Source organism: Tupaia chinensis, unplaced genomic scaffold, assembly GCF_000334495.1.
Source record: "Tupaia chinensis unplaced genomic scaffold, TupChi_1.0 Scaffold146140_1, whole genome shotgun sequence".
NCBI lineage: Eukaryota > Metazoa > Chordata > Mammalia > Scandentia > Tupaiidae > Tupaia > Tupaia belangeri.
In genome coordinates, this window is record NW_006205995.1 from 4,556,802 (window position 1) to 4,573,230 (window position 16,429).

At 42.1% G+C, this 16,429-nt stretch overlaps 2 protein-coding genes across 2 annotated transcripts in view; both read left to right on the forward strand.

Moving 5' to 3' along the window:
- Positions 1 to 16,429, forward strand: part of LOC102495054 (fibrillin-1) — a gene marked incomplete at its 3' end in the record, with an annotated part of 283,471 nt that overhangs the window by 23,878 nt on the left and 243,164 nt on the right. The window contains exon 2 of the mRNA XM_014584254.2: positions 13,888 to 13,970. Within this exon, the coding sequence (XP_014439740.1) occupies positions 13,888 to 13,970 (83 nt within the window). The remainder of the gene's footprint in view (positions 1 to 13,887; positions 13,971 to 16,429) is intronic.
- On the forward strand, positions 8,571 to 9,073 carry LOC102483794 (dihydrofolate reductase-like). Its single transcript, XM_014584270.2, has one exon. It carries the CDS (start codon positions 8,571 to 8,573, stop codon positions 8,985 to 8,987), a length of 417 nt encoding a protein of 138 aa, XP_014439756.1. The 3' UTR covers positions 8,988 to 9,073.

Consider the following 16,429-nt stretch of genomic DNA (forward strand, 5'->3'; position numbering starts at 1 on the left):
CTCTTTCTGGAAACAGTTCTCTAAACTCTTGATCTGTGAGCCAGTCTTGAATACTCCTTTTATTTGCAGCTGCTGAGAGTGTGATCTTCTGGTGTTTAAAAGAAATCAAGTACACTGATGATTAGAGCACCCAGTTCCTCCTGTTTTTAAGTCCCTGATTTAGGGATTTAAGGATATCCTGTATTGGCGCTAATAGGCTGGGGGTGAGGAAGACCATAAGACCCAAGGCTGGGAATGCTCTAACTTTGGCTGCCCTCTCAAGACCGCATGGAGTGGCCTGAGTTGAAGGTATCAGGTTTCCCAGATCACTGGGCAGTTTATTGTAGCTGAGGCATGGTGGGCTTGAGCGGCCACGTTTTCCTCTGGTTGCAGGCCGCGGAATGTGTTTTCCCATAGAAACAACATTTTAAGTTGTGGTCAGGTTCCCAAAGCAGCCCACAATAGCCTACTTAGCTAATAATGTAACCTAGAGACTGCTATGTGACTAGCCTGGGGACCAAACCACCACCTATTAACATTGTTTCTATTGGAAAGGCCATGCCAAGTCTAAATGCCAGCATAGAAATGAGATTTTGGAGCAATACCTGTTTGTCATCTGGAAGCTGCCAGTACTCTGAAACGTATCCAATCTGCCTGGATGCCGTTTCCTGAAAGGCCTCATTCTTTCTCCCAAGCCTGACCCCGGTGGCTTGTCTTTTTCTGAGTTTGCCAGTATATTCAGGTGCCATTCTCTCTCTGGACAGAGCTCTTGATTTGAGAATTCCTGGGAAGTGGTGAGAATCAAGGTTTCAATCCCCAATTTTGTCTAGGGCTAGTGACAGGGAGGGGAGGGAGCAGTGAATCCCAAGACACCACCTTCAGCGTGCTTCTCACTACCCAGGCAGGCTCTGGATCCCCTCACCACATGGCTTGTTTTACATTTGCGATCATCTCTGTAATTTTGTCCGCCCTTCGGAAAAGTACAATGTGGCTTCAGCTCGAATCAATGGCGTGAATATCTCAGTCAAAAGAAATGTCACCCTAGTCCTTGACCTCGTTAATCAAGTCAAAGGTTTGCAGGGCTCTGGGAAACAACTCTTTGAAAGTACCATGTGTTTTCATGATGCTCTGGGTCCGATTCTCTCAGAATGCTCTAGAAGTACGAGTTTGAGATGTGCTGGTTTTCTGTTTTTCAACCCTTCCTCATCCTTAAAAGGTCAAAGGTTTCAACCTCATGGACAAACACAATCCCTGTATTTAATGGGAGCAGTTTTTACACAACTAACCGGGCTTGTGACACTGGCAGGTCAGATGCAGATCCCCTGTCTCAGAGAGGAGATCCATCCGAGCTAGGACAGCAAAGTAATCAGACCCATGGCCTCTAGAACTTTGGTGGGGGGGTGGTGTTAGTGGTTTTTAATCCAAATGTCAGAAGCAGAATGCTCAGAGTTTGAGAGGAATCAGGACTAGCTGCACACACCGAGGCCCTTCACACGCCTGCGCTTCTGTCTCCATAGTTCATTGGTTTGGTTTCCTGTTATAGCGCACCCCATGGCTTTTTGAGCTTTACATTCTTTCTTTTTTTCAAAGGAAAACATACACACGCACGTGTTCCAGTCACCTATGAAAGTTTCCAACAGGATTTAAATTGGCTGTCAGTCTAAAAAGACCTCCCAGAGTTAGGGAACTGCCTTTGCAGCTTTCCATTTCCTTAACTTCCTTAGGCTGTAGGTGTGTGTGTATATGCGTGTGTGATGGGGGCCTGTGCATGCCCTTGAGAGGGTGACAGATTATTCGACCCTTAGGTTTCTGGGCTATTGCGTTTTGATCAACACGAAGTCCCTCCAAAAACACAATTTAGAGTCTATGGCAAATGAAACTGCTGATGCAGCACCTTATCTGTGCTACCCTTGTGTGAGTTACACCACTTAGCCGTGGAAAAGCCCTTGCCTGAACAGCACATCCAGGCAGACCCTTCAAGGCTGGCCTGTGCATTTGGCCATGGTTGCCTCCTAAGAACTGGCCCTATAAGGCTGCTCCATGCACGTGTGGCCTTGATCAGCTGCAAGAACCTGCCGTAATGAAATGCACACCAATTTGTGAGCTGGAGACCTTTGCTTTAGGATCATTATTTTTCTTTTGCTAGAGAAATAAAGAGAACCAGAGATTCACATGTGAGTGTTGTTTGTTTGCATTGGTTTCTCAAAGGAAGTGCATTGATCCCTGAGCTATAAACATTGATGATGTCACTGATCAAAATGAATTCATTAGTGAAATAACTCGTGTGAAATCATTATGCATTACTGTCTAATGATTGTCACTTTTCTAAGAGGCATAGAATGGGCTTCCTCTAAATAGATTTATAAGAAATAATTCTCATTAGTAGACAGTTTTTCATGTTGATGGCACTTGCAGTAGGTCTACTTTTGACACCAAAGAGATGATATTGATCTTTGTTAATGGTATCTACTAAGGCATTTAGTCACTATCTTGTGTACTTTTAAATAGATTAGGATATTCTGGTTATATCAGGAATTGTTTCTGTGCTTGAAGAATGATTACTCGGGGGCCACATGAGGTGGATTGGGTTTCAGGGATGAAAATCTAGAGATAGAATTACTTAAAATACGTAACTGTTGGGTCCTCAGGGAAAGTCATGCATTTTTGCATCGAAAAACATAGGAAAACACATCACGGAGATTTTTGAGAGGTACATCTGGAATCGGTTGTAGTTTGAGAGATAAATGGGATTAATCACATAACATTATAGGAGGAGATAGAAGTATACATTAAAAGGAAAAGATGGGGGCTAGCCAGAGGTGTGGTGGTTAAGGCATTGGATTCCCACATGACTGACCACACGGTCTGAGTCCTGAACCCAGCAGCTTGAAAATCACACCTGGCACATGTGCCCAAAATCCAGAAAGGAGAATGAAGGAGTAAGGATTGTGGCGTGGCCATCCCCTCTGGGGGTGATCTTTTTCTCTCTGGTGAGTGCACATGCCCTATAGCAAAAAAAACCCCAAAAAACCCAAAAACAAACAAACAAACAAAAAACCTGAATACAAAAAAAAAAAAAAAAAAGGAAAAGAAAGGGAAAAAAAAAGGAAGAGATGAAGCAGTGAAAAGATCGAGGGGATAGTCTGGCTTTCGTGTGTGGTGCATGAGTTAGAGCTGAGGTGGTGAAAAGGAGCTCAGTAGGAGGGTGGCACTTGGCAGTGTAGGTGAAGGTGAGTGAGGGCAGGTAGGGCAGATCTGCCTGGTGGAGATCTGAACCTAATGGTGAGGGCAGAGGTCTGTCTGGTTTGGAGGGGAACAGAATTCAGCATGAGCATGAAAAGACACCTACATTGACCTGATGGAGAGGAGCTAGAAAGCTGGGGAAAGAGGGCATGGTAGTAGTCCAGTAATGAAATCACCAGGATTTGGACAAGGGATTTGCTAGAAGACTTAGAGAAGTTAAAAGGAATTTCAGTGACGGGATGAAATAAAACTAGTAATTCCCCTTAGCAACCAGGAAACATCAAGCCACAGCTCAGAAGGTCTCTTCTGAACCTGTCCTGGATGCTGAGGGTAAGCTTAGGCTCTTGTTCTGGCCTCCTTTAGTTCTGTGGGGACCTTGATGTTAGTGTTCTCTCTGGTGGACTGACACTCTGTGTGTGTGTGCCTGTCTTCTCAGACTGTGAGATGCTCTGGTGTCTTAGTCACTTTTTAAATGTAACTATTATTTAAAGTTGTGTAATTATAGGATTATTATTTTACATTAAAAAATTGCTGGAGGGCACATATGTAATTCTCCTCCATTCTCCTCTCAGGATCTTGGGCATACATGCACATGAGTCCGGTGTGTGTTTAAGCTGCCGGGTCCAGGATGTGAACTGTGGTCAACTCTGTGGGAGTCCAGCAATGTAACCATCATGCCATCCGCTGGCCCCTGGTCAAATTTTAAAAAATAATAATAAATAAAATTAGGTACAATTATTCTTTAAAGAATAAATAAAGAAATAAAATCAATTTCAGAACCATTTTAGCATGAGGGAGAATCCCCATATACTCTAGAATTGGTTCCTCTCTGGTTAGCATCTTACACTAACATGGTACAGTTTTTACAGTTAATGAACCAATATTGATACATGGTTATTAATTAGCATCCATTCCTTATTCAGGTTTTTCTGTGTGTGAGTGCCTTACACTTGTCTCGCCCTGTTGCCCACACTGGCTGTGAGTTCATCATCTTCCTGCCTCAGCCTCCTGAGTAGCCCGGACTGCAGGCATGAGCCACTGCATGTGGCTTTTACTGTGGGCTGGGACTTGAACTTGGGCCTCCCAGCTGGCCTTAGCCTGTAGAGTAGGCCATGCTCAATGTGTGCTACTGTGGTACCTAATGTCCTTTTTCTGTTTAGGATCCCATTTGGGTCACCACATGATAGTGAGCTGTCATATCTTCTTAGGCCATGACAGTGCTCAGACTTCCCTTGTTTTTGATGACCATGACAGCTTTGAGGAGTACAAGCCAGGTATTTTGTAGAGTCTTCCTTAATTCTTTGATCTTTTTGTCATGATTAGACAGGAGTTACAGGGCTTGGGTAAGAAGGCCACAGAGGTGAGGTTTCATTTTCATCACATGTCATCAAGGGCTTATGGTGCCCACATGACATACTGCTGTGGCTCAGCCACCTGGCCAAGATGGCGTTTGTCAGATTTTTAACACTGTACAGGTCTTCTTTTTCCTTCCTTTCGATACTGTACTTTTCAGAAGGAACTTATCATGTACAGCCCACACGTAGGGAATTATGCTGCTTCTTTCTAAAGGCAGAGGATATACTAATGATTTAGAATTCTCTACTCTCCCATTCACTTATCTTTTCAATCAGTTGTTTTATCGCTATGGGCTCATGGATATTATTTTATACTTTGAGTTCCAATTCCATGATACTTTTTGCTGTTTCTCAAATGGCTCTACCTTTGGACATTAGGGTGGCTCCTGTGCCCTTATCACACCTCTGTCATTGCAAGTATCTGTTTCTTACTGTCTGCCATCACAGGATGCTCCAGACTCCTCTTGTTGATTTCCTGCAAAGTTCTAGAATCCTTTACGCCAGGAGTCCTGGTTCCTTTTAGTGGAGAATGTATAGAGACCAAGATCTGGGTATCAGGAGTGCTCCTCTTAATCCTAAGTACTTCTGTTTTATATCTTACATGGTGCCTGGCACATGATAGGTTCTTATTAAATCTTGTTAAATGGTTTTGTGCTTGCAGGTGAGGGACTCGATTAGTCGTGTACCTGTTGTACACCTGGCAGTGAAATTAGGGACTCCATCCCAAGGTGAGCCACGTGATCTTGATTTGAGTTTGAGGAGGTAACAAAATATTTGATTCTAAATACCCTGAGGGGGCCAGCAGGTGGAGTGGTAGTTAAGGCACTGGACTCCTACATGGCCGGCAATGGTTTGAGTCCTGAACCTGGTGGCTTGCTTTCTTACTCCCTCTCCCCCACCCTGTCTCTATGGTCAAATTAAAAAAAAATAGTAAATGAAATTAAATAACTAATTATTTTTTAAAAAAATACTCAGAAACAGGAACTAAAGATGGGAAGAAAAGAGAGAGGAAGAAATGGAGGGAGAGAGGGAGACCAGGAAGGAGTAAGAGACAAACAGATGCACTATGGCTTTGGAGGAAAAGATAATGGAGTTGCTGATTTAACTGGTGATGCAGAGAGCAAGAGGGGGATAAAACTCTTAAAAACCAGAATACAATCTGCTCATCTTGCTGTTCCTTTTAAGATTGTTTTTATTAGGAAAAACTGCATGAAGTAAGTTAGAGAGGTTGGTCGGCTTGCATTTTCAGAGAGGAAACCAGGATTGTCTGCATCCCAGCCAGTGTTGACCCAGACAACCCAGAAATGAGTCTCTGGGTCTGGAGCGCCCAGCTGAAGCTTGAGGAGGGCTTGGTAGTCCTTTCCTTACCAGGGCTTGAAGTTTCATTACTCAAGTTGTTGTGACTGGCGGACGGGCTGGAACAGTCACATGTGGTATTCCCATCACTGCTGAGAGACTTGACCTCTGCCTTCAGCAAAAGGGGCAGAAGAAAGGCATCGAAGTAAGGGAAGGAACATTTGCAAAGTCTGTTGGAATCATATGAGTCCCTTTTCCAGACAGCGCTCGTCGTTTTTCTTTTTATGTTCATGAAAATTTGCCTAAGAACAAATAAAATCGTCATGTGTGTTTCATAACATACAACATAGAGCTGGTTATGTATCCTAATTATTTTATGAGCTATCATATTTTTGACAGTGAAACTTGTTTTAATTCTAGAACAATGGGATATTAGATGATTACCTTGGGACTTATTAATTAAATACATGGGCATTTGAGCACCATTTGTTATATGGGGGCATACACCTTTTGGTACCCTCCACATTTATATTCAAGGGGCTAAATCATGGAGCAAGGTTTGCCTCATTAGCCTTTCTTAAAGCTTAGTGTTCTTCTTGCCCAAAGATTTAATCACTTCACGCGCTAAACAGCTCATGCGTATCTGTAAAATCAGAGTCCCTGAACTTGTTTTTAATACTCCAGCCCTGTCTGAAAAGGAGTTTGCACTTGGGATAGGAAGCAGGAAGGCTATCTTGCTGTGAGAGAGGCCAAGCTTGCAGAAGTGGGTTCTGGTGAAGGAATGTGGACGCATTGCAGACATCCTGCACGGAGGCCAGTTCCTGCAATGATGTGGTCAGACGTGGTCGAGCCCAGCTGTTCGCTCCATTGAGAGAGGCTTTAGCTCACCCGCACAATCTCCGACTGCTGGGTCTGAACCAGATCCAAATACCGAGTCCGCCGAGGCTCACCCATCCGCCAGGGTGACCAGAGTTCCTCTCTTACCAGACACAATATTCGTGGTAACTGGTAAGAGAAGGTACAGAGAAAGACCCAGCCCTCTTACACAGTATAACATTTAGAGTGGCGAATGGGAATATAAACACATTCCCTAGTTCCCCCGTGTTCTGTTAGAATACAGGTAAAAACAATTCATGCTTTACCTTTGGCCTCCTAGTGGACATATTGTGATTTATGTTATTCATGTCACCATGAAAGCAATGGGGTGAAATATTATTTGCCTTAAAATAGGGGTGAATGGGGTGAAGACAATTGAGAGTTGGGATCTCTGTATTCAAATCCCCATTTCTTACTTCCAAGTGATGGGACTTTGGATAGTTTAATTGTCTTAGACCATAGTTTCCTTAGAGTTAAGACGATGATGTAACAGAACTCACCTCCATGGGTTGCTATGAGGATGAAATAAAGTAACTTGCCTGAGATAGACAGAGATCAAGAGAAGCAAAGTGAGAAATCTCCCCCTGGAGAGGAGGCCATCCCACAGTTCTTTCCCTTCCATTCTCCTCTTGGGATTTTTGACATGCCTGATCATGTGCCTGGTGTGATTTTCAAGCTGCTGGGTCTAGGACTTGAACTGTGGTTGGCCATGTGGCAGTTCAGAGCCTTAACCTCTGTGCCACCTGCTGGCCCTATTAATACATCTTTAGCAGTTGACAGAAAGATCTTTTCCCTTTGTATTTTCATTCTCTTGAATTTGTGGAATGTGATTGCTACTTACAGGGACCTTTAATTCTTATATCTTTGAGGGGGAGATGAGTGGGTGGGGATGGCAGAGGAAGTGAGAGAGTTACAAACGCGACACTTTCATTTACACAAAGAAGAAATTTCATTGAAGATTTACCTTCCTTTAAAATACTTTTGGTACTAAAACCTTAGAATAAAATCTTTTTTAATGGAACTATTCTAGCGTGTATGCTTTAGACTTCACATGTTTTAGTACTTTCCAACTTAAGACATTCATTTATTTCTAGAATTAGAGCTGGGTGTGTGTGTAAGGAGAACAAATACCAGCCAGATTGTCTGCGTGAGTTCTGTCACTTTGTTGTTCTCAAGACAAAAATTCAGAGGCAACATCTTGCATCTTTCTTTTTATTTTTTTTTAAGAAGTTTTTGCTGTAGGGCATTTATGCTTGCCAGAGAGAGAGAAAGAGAGAGAGAGACAGAGACAGTGAGAGGGAAAGTGAGAAATCCCCCCGTGGGGAATGGCCATGCTACAGTCCTTTGTCCTTCATTCTTCTCCCAGGATCCTGGGCACTCACACACATGCACCTAGCGTGATTTTCAAGCTGCCAGGTCTAGGACTTGAACCACGGTTGGCCATGTAGGAGTCCAACAACATACCTGCTACTAGCACCAGTCTTACATCTTTCTAATACTTTATTTGAGCCATAAAACATAGCAGTATTTGGTATGTTTAGAAATGAATGTCAGTGCTATTAAAAATAGCATATTATTTGAGGATATTGGTTGAAATAATCAAAATTAAGATACTACTTGCAAATGGCAAAGTTTTCAAACCTTCAAAAATGTCTGAGAATGGGAACAAATCAAACCAAAATTACAGAGCGTTTTAAGAAATGCACTGCAGCTTTCCCACCAAACTCTGCCCGGCGTCCCATAGTTGGTAGCGAGCTTGGAGCTGGTTCCTGCTGCTGTCATGGTTCATCCGCTAGACTGCATCGTCGCTATGTCCCAGAAATGGGCATCGGCAAGAACGGGGACCTGCCCTGGCCTCCACTCAGGAATGAATTTAAGTATTTCCAGAGAACGACCACTACCTCTTCAGTAGAAGGTAAACAAAATACCGTGATTATGGGTAGGAAGACCTGGTTTTCCATTCCTGAAAAGAATCGGCCTTTAAAGGATAGAATTAATTTAGTTCTCAGTAGAGAACTCAAGGAACCTCCACGAGGAGCTCATTTTCTTGCCAAAAGTCTGGATGATGCCCTAAAACTTATTGAGCAGCCTGAATTAGCTAATCAAGTGGACATGGTTTGGATAGCAGGAGGTGGTTCTGTTTATAAGGAAGCCATGAACCAGCCAGGCCATCTTAAACCGTTCGTGACAAGGATCATGCAGGATTTTGAAAATGATACCTTTTTTTCCAGAAATTGATTTGGAGAAATATAAACTTCTCCCAGGATACCCAGGTGTTCTTTCTGATGTCCAGGAGGAGAAAGGCATTAAGTATAAGTTTGAAGTGTATGAAGAGAATAATTATTGTGAATGTGTTTTCAAGCTGTTCCCCCAACCTGTGAAAAAGTGTATGTTTTTATATAAGAAAAAAAAGGCTTTTTTTGACTTCAGATCTAGGGATAATAATTTCTAAGCAGTATGCTTTTATTCCCATTAGTGTTAAATAGACTACATCAGATACCACTTGTGCCATAACTGTCACAGCTTCTTGCCATAGCTGTCTTGGTGCTTCTCCCCCAAAGCTGAGTCCACGGCACCTGCTTAGGGTAGCATGTGTGTGAGGCAGCCCACAGAGGAGAGTCCCTGGGTAGCATGGGTCGATATGACTCCACGGACTCATAGAGAGAGAAGATAGATGTTAGGTATGGAGCAGAAAAACAGAAAAGCTGGAACTCAGATTTGAAAAGAAAATTAGATCAAAGGAGAAACTGTGAATATTCTGTGTCCATCACATTCTACGTAAAGTTCTGCTCGCTGAATCTTACAGAAACGTAGAAGATGGCAGCAGGTGCCTACAGGGGCTGAAAGACTCACTACAGGCAGACCAGCTTGAAACCTGAAAGTCCAGTCCTTTCTTGAATTTATTTTAAAAGGAAGTTGTAAATACGTCCAGGGATAAATGTAGCTTTTTCTAAAAATGGTCATTATTTGTGAAATTTGTGTGTGTGGGACTGGCAAGTGGCATGGTGATTAAGGGTGCTGGATTCCCACATGGCTGACCGTGGTTTGAGTCCCAGACCTGACTACTTGCTTTCTCACTTTCTCCCTCGCTCTATCCCTCTCTGGTCAAATTTAATAAGTAAATAAATAAATAAAGTTAAATAATTCTTTTTTTTAAAAAAAGAAATGCAGTGCAGTGAAAAATTGATGCACTAATGAAAATGAACCGTGAATGAATGAAATTGTTCCTTTTGTTTTATTCTAATGAAGCAGAAAATACCATGTTTAAAAGATAAGAGGGTTGTAATTTAAGAGTAAAGTTGCTGCTTTAAATAAAAGATGAGAATCAAAGTATAAGAGTACATATTTTAAAAATGAACAGTTGAAGAGGGGCATTAAATAGAAAAGCAAAAGAACTTCCCCTTTGTTTCCCCTGGTCCTCATCTTTTAAAGCAACTAATTTTTTTTTTTTTTTTGAGAGATTTTCACTATAGGGCGCGTGCGCTCGCCAGACAAAGACAGAGAGACAGAAAGCGAGAAATCACCCCCCAGGGGGGATGGTCACACCACAATCCCTTCTCCTCCATTCTCCTCTTGGGATCTTGGGCACGCATGCACACGCACTCAGTGTGAGTTTTAAGCCACCAGGTCCAGGACGCGAACCGCGGTCGACTATGTGGGAGTCCAGCGACATAGCCATTAACGCTAACTGCTGGTTCCCAAAGCAACTAATTTTTTAACCATTTTTGTTTTTAGCTCTTTTCATATTCTATGCTTGGGCCAGTATTTCTAAATTTTCTTTTCTTTTCTTTTCTTTCTTTCTTTCTTTGCTAGAGAATGTGTTCATGAGAGAGAGAGAGAAACGGAGAGAGAGAGAGAAGAGACAGCAACCCACCCCACCTCCTGTAGGGGATGGGTATGCCACAACCCCTTCTCCATCTCTCCCTGCTTTTGGGATTTGAGGCACACACATGCGCATGTGTGTTTCTCAAGCTGCTGGATTCAGAACTCAGACTACACCATCAGCCATGTGGGATCTGGCTGTCTTGACCACCAGGTCACAGAGCTGGCACTAGATTTTTTTTTTTTTTAAAAGGAGACAGAGAGAGAGAGAAAAAAAAGACAGGGTCTTGCCATTGCCCTCTTCCTGCCCCAGCCTCTCAGTGAGCTAGGATTAGAGGCATGTGCCATGCTGCAGCCTGTTCAGGTTGGTCCAGATCTAAATCCAGGCCTCACATGTGGCCCCAACCTCGCGCACCAGTGCCCTACCACTGCTGGCACCGTGGCTGGGCCTCTGTCTAGATTTGAACAGTGCCCATTGGTTTCTTGCTATGAAAAATGGGATCTTAGTTCATGTAGATGTCTATGCCTTTTCTATCTTCTCCCTCCTTTTTTTTTAAAATTGTAGTGTGACTTTTAATTTATTTACTGTTATTTTAAAGCACTGTATGATATACTTAAACTTCTATTTTTTTGGATCGCCTGCTTTATTGCTCTTCATCTTGCCTCCCAACTTCTTCCGCAATTTGTCATCTGTACCATTGCTTCACACTGTGACAGTTTAAAGCATTTTGTAACCTTGGTAAGCCGCAAAATCTTCTATGTTTTGGCTGTAGATTGATTCTGAACATTGAAAAAGAGTAAAAAATATTTATATGGCTATAATTTTTCAAATACCTTGGGAAATTTTTTGACTGTCTTGCTCTGTAAATTGAAATGGCTATTTCTGGGCTTTTACATTTTTAGGTTTTTTTCCATGGTGTGCATGTGCTCTCCAGACAGAGAGAGACAGAGAGAAGGAAAGTGAGAAATCACCCCCTGGGGGATGGCCATGCCACAGCGTCTTCTCTTTCATTTTTCTCTCAGGATTTTGGGCATACACACACATATGCCCTGTGTAAGTTTCAAGCCCCTGGTCCAGTACTCAAATTGTGATAGGCCATGTGGGAGTCCAGTGCTTAACCACCACACACCTCCTGGCCCCTTGAACCATTTTTAATTTAATATTTTTGCTGCTATATGTGTTGTTGCTCTGTAAATACACTCATTATTGTCAGATGAGACATAGTTGTTATTATTATTTAGACAAACATTTATACCATAGCACATCCTGCAAAGGCCCAGGGACATGAGCTATTTTAGGGTTTGGTTTGAAGTTTACTGGGTACAATTGAGCTGTTGCAATGGGCTGTTGGTGGGGAAGGTTTGAGTTGGTTGATTTTGGCCTGACTTGTCATTTTATCGAGAGACATCTGAAAATATTTGGAAAACTGGAATGATCCTCCTTTATCTAACCTCTAACCTGACTTTTCCTCCTATTTCTGTTTTTGAGATTCTGTGTTCCCCAGGAAACTCCAGACACTCTGAAGTTTGAGACACACTTTGTCCTAAGAGGGAGCCATTGACTTAAAATGCTCAATACTGTCTCCCTGTTTTCCTGAGTCCCTTATGGTTCTTTTGCCTGAGTCATTAATCTGGGCCTGAAGACGATCCCATCGTGATGAATGTTGTATGCCATTTTCTTTGTCCTTTTCGTGTACAAAGCTCTTTATGTCCATTCTTCCATCTGACACATACACACATGTCATGTAGACAAGACAAGCATTTCATTATTCCAGCATGTACGGAAATGAAACGAGTGGTGTAATGGTTGTGGCACTGGACTCTCACATGGCTGACCATGGTTTGAGTCCTGGACCCGGTGGCTTGAAACTCAAGCCGGGGTTGTGTGTGTACGTGCCCAAAATCCCAAGAGGAGAATGGAGGAGACAGGATTGTGGTGTGGCCAACCTCCCTGGAGAATGATTTCTCACTTTCTCGCTCTTGTTCTCTCTTTGAGTCTCTGGCAAACATGTGCACCCTATAGCAAAAATCTCTCTTAAGAAAAAAATAAAAGAAAAAGAAATGAGGCTCATAGAGACCCCAAAGTCATGTGCATATACAACCTCTACCAGTCATTTTCTCTCCAACCTTGCAGAGTCCCTAGGCTGTCAGGTATGGATTTAGAGCCCTTTCCCTGGCTGCTAACTTTCTCCATAATTTTCTTTTTTATACCCTACAGAGGGTTGCAGGTTTTCTGAGGTTCCAAAGAGTAAAGGACAGGGCAAAGACCTTACCTTGGTTCTCAAATCCTGCATGAGGTTGAAGTAATGAGTTCAGAAAAAATATAGGAGGGTTCTGTGCTGTCACTTAGGGTCTGTGTATATAAGGCGTGTGTGTGAATACACTCCAACTGAAAATAAGCTGTAGCTATGCCGTTGTTTTTAAAGGCTATGCTTTGGGACTGTAGTGTTTATCCCAGCAGGCTTTGGAGTAGCTCCTAGTTTGTGCAATTGATTGCAAAACATTTGACCTTCCTTATCAGCCCCTGGACTCCAGCAGCTAGCATCAGTGTTGAGTTCCTCAGGATACAACGAAGTAAAGTGAATGGTTTCTTTTGGGTCTTCTATCCTGTCTTAATTTCCAGGGGAGAAGTAGCTGTATTGCTAACAGTTGCTCTTTGGAATGGTTAAATATGGATCAGCTGGATTCTGAATGGAGGCTTTGCTCTAAGACATGTGCTGAACTGCCTGTAAACAAGAAACCCAGAGTGACACTGGTTTTGCTTTCCTGTAACTGCTGTGTCAACTGTGTTCCCAAACTCGTACTAAAGAAATATTTACATGTCTTGGCTTTTATTTTTTTCTGATGTCAGAGTTTGCATTCCTATAATTTTGGTGAAAAGAAGAATGTGGTAACATTTCAGAGGTGAGCTGGGCCATACAAAAATTCTACACAGCTTCAAAGAGCAGAAATTAAAAAATTTACATGAAGGTGGTCCTTTGACCTTTCTTAGCCAGATTGGCAGGGAGCTTATTATTTAAATTAGACTTCTATGGCTCCATGAATTTTGCTCTTGTGCATCATGATAGAATGTGCTGCATTTTGCATCTCTGGTTTTTTGTTTTCCTCACATATCATATACATAGTGATATTAAGGGATAGCCCTACTGATATTGTGTTAAAATGTCCCAAACTACTAAGCCAATGTTAAGTCTCATGGTTTTACTCTAGTCTTCTCTGCCAGGATGATCAACTCAGGGATTCTATTTTCCCTTTTATGTGTTCATGACTTCTTTTTTTAAAAAATACATATGAAATTCTTGTACTTTTGTTTCAGGCCCAATGTCTGTGGATCACGTTATAATGCTTACTGTTGTCCTGGATGGAAAACTTTACCTGGTGGAAACCAGTGCATTGTCCGTAAGTAAATAATCAACTGAGCATTTTGCATGTTCATCTTTCTTTGGGTTGGTTGCATGGTGATCCTTTAGGATTTGGTCCTTCGTAAATATCATACCATTACTGTGTTTATAGCAGAGTCTTACAGCACAATGAGTTTTCTGAATCCAAACTGGGAAATGCATTAACTTAGTCGAACCACCATCTAACTCTAATTCAGGTACTTCCTTTAGAATGTTTGTGAGATGTGGGGAATGAAGCCACGGAGATACTTTAGTCAATGTTCTGTGTCACGTACGTCTGTTGTGTCTGGCTACACAGACTACATAATCACTGTGATGGAATTTGGAGGAAAAAAGAAAAGAAAGTGTAATTGTTGATTTCCTTATTATCAGATTGTGAGTTCTAACATCATTGGCCATCTACAGGCCTACCCAAACCCTGTATGTTAAATTTGAGTGGTTGAGGCCAAAGGCAGGCCTGACATTTAGAAAAAGGGGAAAAAGGAGGTGACAGAACACTAGATGATCAGCAGAAAGACTAAGAAAGCACTCACAAAATAACAGAACTTCTATTGGTTTCTGCTGCTGTGGCAAGATTCCAGATTCTCATAATGTCCCACAGATGTGGAGTGACAAATCGCATGCCAGACAAGGTACTGTTTAATGGAGACACCGTGTCAAATTAGTCATGGAGACTGCCCTCCTACAGTCACGATTCCTATAAAATAACTTGCAATTTTCAGAAAACCCCGTTAGTATAGTGGGGGCATTTTTAAGTGAAAGGACATTAAGGAATCATTTAGTCTTTCTTCTTACTTGGCCAAGAGTGGTCTACAGAGAAGAAGAGAATACTTTAGCCATGTTTTTGCTTGGTGACCTACAGAAGTTAGTCTCTTTCCCAGTTCTTGATTTTGACCAGAAAGCATTTTGTTCATTTGGCATGCTGTGGTTTAAGATCAAAACTGAAAACTAAGAGGGAAATATAATGGTATCTGAAGTTTCCTAAAGATGCTTGACAACAGAACCCTTTCCCAATGTTTTGTGGAATTCTTCAGGAAAATACTGTCTTCAGATATTCAAGTAAATGTTTATAGAATCCATTGGCAATTTATTTCACAGTAGTTTCTAGTTTCCATCCTAAGCTCTTTTGATGTCTTAATGCACTTTCTACCCAATGTATTATTTTATTTTTTAAAATAATTATTTTATTTAACTTTATTTATTTATTTTAACTTGACCAGAGAGGGAGAGAGAGAGAGTGAGTGAGCCGCCAGGTCTGGTACTCGAACCACAGTCAGCCTTGTGGGAATCCAGTGCCCTTAACCACCATGCTACCTGCTACCCCCCAGTGTATTATTTAACATTGCATATTAGGTGTACAGGAGTTTGAGGAAAGATCACGCCTGTGAGTGTAACAAGTAGTGACCAAATCTTAGTCTACTGGTACATGTACGTAATTTGTCACTAAACTTACTCTTTTGGCCACTGACAGAGCATTTGGTACCATCATATTAGTCTCTTGGTGACATGAATATGTTCATATTTTTCTGAAGGACAGATGGCTTCCTGATTGTTGGAAACTATACTATGACAGTAGATTCCAGCATTCTCCTCTCAGACTTTCAATGTGATTCAAATCAGGGTAAAAACTAAACATTAAACATTTATAATAAAATTGGTTCCCAAGAAGACTGATACAATTTTCATATCATTACATTTTAAAGTTCTTAATAAAAAACTCAAAATTTCGTAAGCATATAAATATGTTTAGATGCAGGATTTGTACCTGTTGGTTTCATTTTTTATCATTTTTATTACTGCTCTAGGCTTTTGCTAGGTTGAATACTAAGGGATAAGCAAAGAGGCATTGAAAACCACTGATATGGTTAAAGCAGTTACCCACTTTAAGGCCACAGGTTATGTAGTCCAACTTTAGCAGTCCCCAACCCACCTGGAATCAGTGACCAGCCTCATGGAAGACAGTCCCTCCTCAGATGGAGGGAGTGGGTCCTGGGATGACCTAAGCACACCACATCCATCCCAATTCACACTGCAATGTTCAACAAAACAATCAGATAACAAGGTTCACGCTTCTGTGAGAATCCAGTACCATTTTCTTATCTGACAGGTGGGGGAGCCCACGTGGTAATGCAAGTGATGGGGAGGGCTTACAAACACAGATGAAGCCTCATCACCTGCCCACTGCCCCCTTCCCCCTCCATGCTGTGCAGTAGTGGACAGGTCCAATGGGCCTTAGACAGCAGTGATCCGTGGGCTGGGGCTTGGGCACCCCTGGTCCAACAGCCTTGTTTTATAAATGAATATACCTGAGGCTTAAGGTCATGTAAGTTATGATGGTAAAGGTAACGAGGGATCTGTGAGTCTAGGTGTCCTCATTTGAGGGTTGGACCCTGTAACTATCCATGCTCTGAAGCCATGTGCTAACAGACCTCTGGTTTTATTCACAGCCATTTGCCG